Source organism: Helianthus annuus, chromosome 9 (assembly GCF_002127325.2).
Source record: "Helianthus annuus cultivar XRQ/B chromosome 9, HanXRQr2.0-SUNRISE, whole genome shotgun sequence".
Taxonomy (NCBI): domain Eukaryota; kingdom Viridiplantae; phylum Streptophyta; class Magnoliopsida; order Asterales; family Asteraceae; genus Helianthus; species Helianthus annuus.
In genome coordinates, this window is record NC_035441.2 from 80,090,966 (window position 1) to 80,094,466 (window position 3,501).

General features: G+C 36.3%; 1 protein-coding gene across 1 annotated transcript; it reads left to right on the forward strand.

The window, feature by feature from the left end:
- Positions 1 to 785: 785 nt before the first annotated feature.
- LOC110875996 lies at positions 786 to 1,316 on the forward strand. Its single transcript, XM_022124181.1, has one exon. The coding sequence runs from the start codon at positions 786 to 788 to the stop codon at positions 1,314 to 1,316; it is 531 nt and encodes a 176-aa protein (XP_021979873.1).
- Positions 1,317 to 3,501: the final 2,185 nt, after the last annotated feature.

A 3,501-nucleotide genomic window follows, 5' to 3' on the forward strand; every position in this document is an offset into this window, starting at 1 on the left:
TGCGACCATTTGTTGACCACAATATACTGACTTGCGGCGGCAAAAATGCGATCCCAAAATTTGCGACAGAATCTAGGTTGGTCTTTAAGGTTTTGAGACTGCCTTTGTTGGTCGCAAATTTTAGTCGCAATTGCCTTGTTTTCTACTAGGGTATTATTATAAATAGTAATATATGAATTTAAAACGATGAGAAGAGTATGTTTGTTTAATGCTTCTTTCTTCAACTCTTTTACAACATTTCTTTCTTTTCACATGGCAAAACTAGCTTTCCTTCTCATAAACAGTAATTATATGAATTTTAAAATAGTGAAAAGCTTATGTTTGTTTAATGCTTCGTTCTACAACACGTTTACGACATTTGTTTCTTTTCACACAGACCATTAGGTCCTTTACCCGTAATGTTTTAGTTATTTCGTATATATATTTTTTACTCTCAGCAAATATTATGATACTATTATTAACATGGGTTATTAATTGTCAATAAGAGTATTTTGACACGGACATATACCATAAACAACAATATAAGAAAATACTATATTTAGATATAAAAGCACTAGAGTTCATGTACATAATCAAATTCTAATTTTATGCAACGCATGCACCTTAAAGTTAGCACTAGATAAAAGATGTCTGTAAACCATTTAATCCTTTATACCCTCTTAACCTTCTCATTATCCTTTCCTGCAACCTCCGCTATCAACTACAATGTAATAAATCTCTCTCCCAACACACCCGGCGGTATTCGTTTCACCAAAGAAATCGGAATTCCATTCACGAAGAAAATAATGCGTACCATCAACGACTTCATATGGTCTACCCTCTTTCAACAAAACACTCCTGCTGATCGGAAACCTTTGGACTGTGTAAACGTTTACATTGTAGAATTCGATGGAGCCGAAGGAGTCCAATGGGGTAGTTACAATATTAATGTTAGTTCCATATTTTTAAATGGATACGAAGGGGACCTAAAATGGAAATTTACCTCCCTATTTTACCATGAAATGACACACTGTTTTCAATGGGATGGTGAGGGTCGTGCACCACTAAACTTGGTCGAAGGGGTCGCAGATTATGCAAAATTAAAAGCGGGTTACGCACAACAAGGGTATGCAGCGCGAGGACAAGGGGATCGGTGGGATCAAGGGTATGATTTCACCGCACGTTTTCTTGAATATTGTGATGGGATCGTCCCTGGGTTTGTTGCAAAGCTTAACAAGAAAATGAGGCATAACTTTGATGTCATCTATTTTAAAGAGTTAACTGGGAAGAATGTGGATCGACTTTGGAAGGAGTACAAGGCTAAATATGGAAAATGAAATGAAAGTATGAAACATCGTATGCGTTAATATTTTGTGGAATGTTGTAAAATTTCCATTGTATGGTTGAAAAGTATAAAATAAAAGTTCGAATTATATAGTATTGTTGATGACACTTTAGATATAGTTGGTGTTACATGATCTAGTGTACCTGCTACAATAACATAGATTTATCAACTTGTCGTTTGGATTAGTGGTATCAAGTTGTTAAAAAAATGTGAAGGTTTAGATACTATAATGAAAACAATTTCTATATTTATGAGAATGTTTAAAAGGTGTGTGAGTTATTGTTCTAAACACCCTAAAAAGAGACTGATTTGTTTCTAAATGTTGAACCAACTATAATGCTAGTACATAAGGTTAGGAATATAAACAGACGTCCAGCTTCTAGACAGTGTTGTAGTCTTTGGTGATTCATCTTTATTTATTATAAAGGTAATTGTGTTTGTTATGAGTTTTATTAATCTGTTTTCTCTAGGATAAATTAAATCCTTATTTATTTTGTTTTGCACTTAATTACTCGAGTTCCTTTATAATATTTTTTTATTTATTTGTTATATTTTTTGAACAACAAATTTGGATCGTTGATGGACCATTCAAGTATCATCGTGTCACGAGTAGAGTCACCCGATCATATCCATCTCCACTAGGCTATAATGCCAATACACCAATTCAGGAGGACGCCCAATAAATCGGGGAAAAACCCCTCTTGTGGGAATAGAAATCGGGTCCTAATGATCCCAAAGCCTTGTCACACCTCTAAGATGCCACTAGACTATAATGCAATGGGCTTATTTGTTTCTTATATAAGTGGCATACTGTATTACTGTTAATTGTTAAGCCATAGACATGTTGATCATAAATTAGGTATGCTTAGTATTAAATGAACTATTTAAGGTTTAAAAGGTGTGTGAGTTAGTGGTTCTAAACAAAATAAAAAGGGAGTGATTTATTTCTAAGTATTAAACTAGCTATAATTTATACTACATAAGGTTAGGAATATAAATGAATGTCTAGCTTCTAGATACTGTTGTAGTTTATGGTGATTTGGGGTAAGCATTTTAAAGCATTTTAAACCAACCCACCCGACCCAAGTATTAAGCGACCCGAGTTTTACCCGACCTGAGAACCGAGAACAATGAAGTATCATACCCGATTAAATACCTTACAACATGGGTCGATGCTAGATACTTATCAATCTGGGTATCTCGGTCTAAAACAGAATACCTGACCCGACAATATTACACCTTTTCAGTTTTTCCTCCCCCATTAGTTAAAGCCATTGTACACAGACACCATGTCACACCCCCCAAAATACCACTAGCGGAAACACCGCAGGACGTGTGACGTACCAGGATCTAGCCACCAATCACATTGAACTCATAACTATATTTAAATAAAAACTTTCATTCATTAACATAAAGTGTTACAAAACGTTAAATGTAATTCATTGTATACAGCGGAAGCATAAATCATTTGTTACGTATTTCATAAACGACATGTACGAAAACATTAGACTTGTCTTGCGATTCCATGTATCTCGACCCATGACCACTCCACCCTCCCAGACAGCAAGTTCCAATGACATTACCCTATAGACCTGCAAGCATGCAGACAAGTGTGTCAGACGACGCTGGTGAGTTCAAAGTTTGTTATCGCGTTTAGTTACCAGATATCAGTTTAAAAAATTCCAGAGATTTAATGTTGCTATTAACTCGATTACCGCAGATGGCTCCAGATTAGTTGCCCAAACCCCAATGCTCTATCACACATTGGTCAAGTGGTTAAGGTAATTAGTTCATGACCGTTCTCCCCGGTACGGTGTGAGGGTGGCAAACCTAATAGCGCTATCAACTAATAACCCCGTTGCCTCCCCGGCAACCAATCGGTATATGATGGGACTTAATGATAGAAATGAGTGTAATAACCAACATCCTAATAACCCGACATTCTTCCCCGGAACGTTTACCAGATGTCCCTCCCCGGGACGCATGCTTGGAAAAAGAGCAGTGAACTCACCTTAGATTGCTTGGTATGTTACATTACATTACCCGTTCCAAGTTGGTCAACCATACCCTACCGTGGTTACCAAGAATAGTCAGTTTCGTAAACGCATATCACATTCATGTATTCAACACATCACATATAATACCATTGTCACATAACGCATAGCAAGCATTTAGAT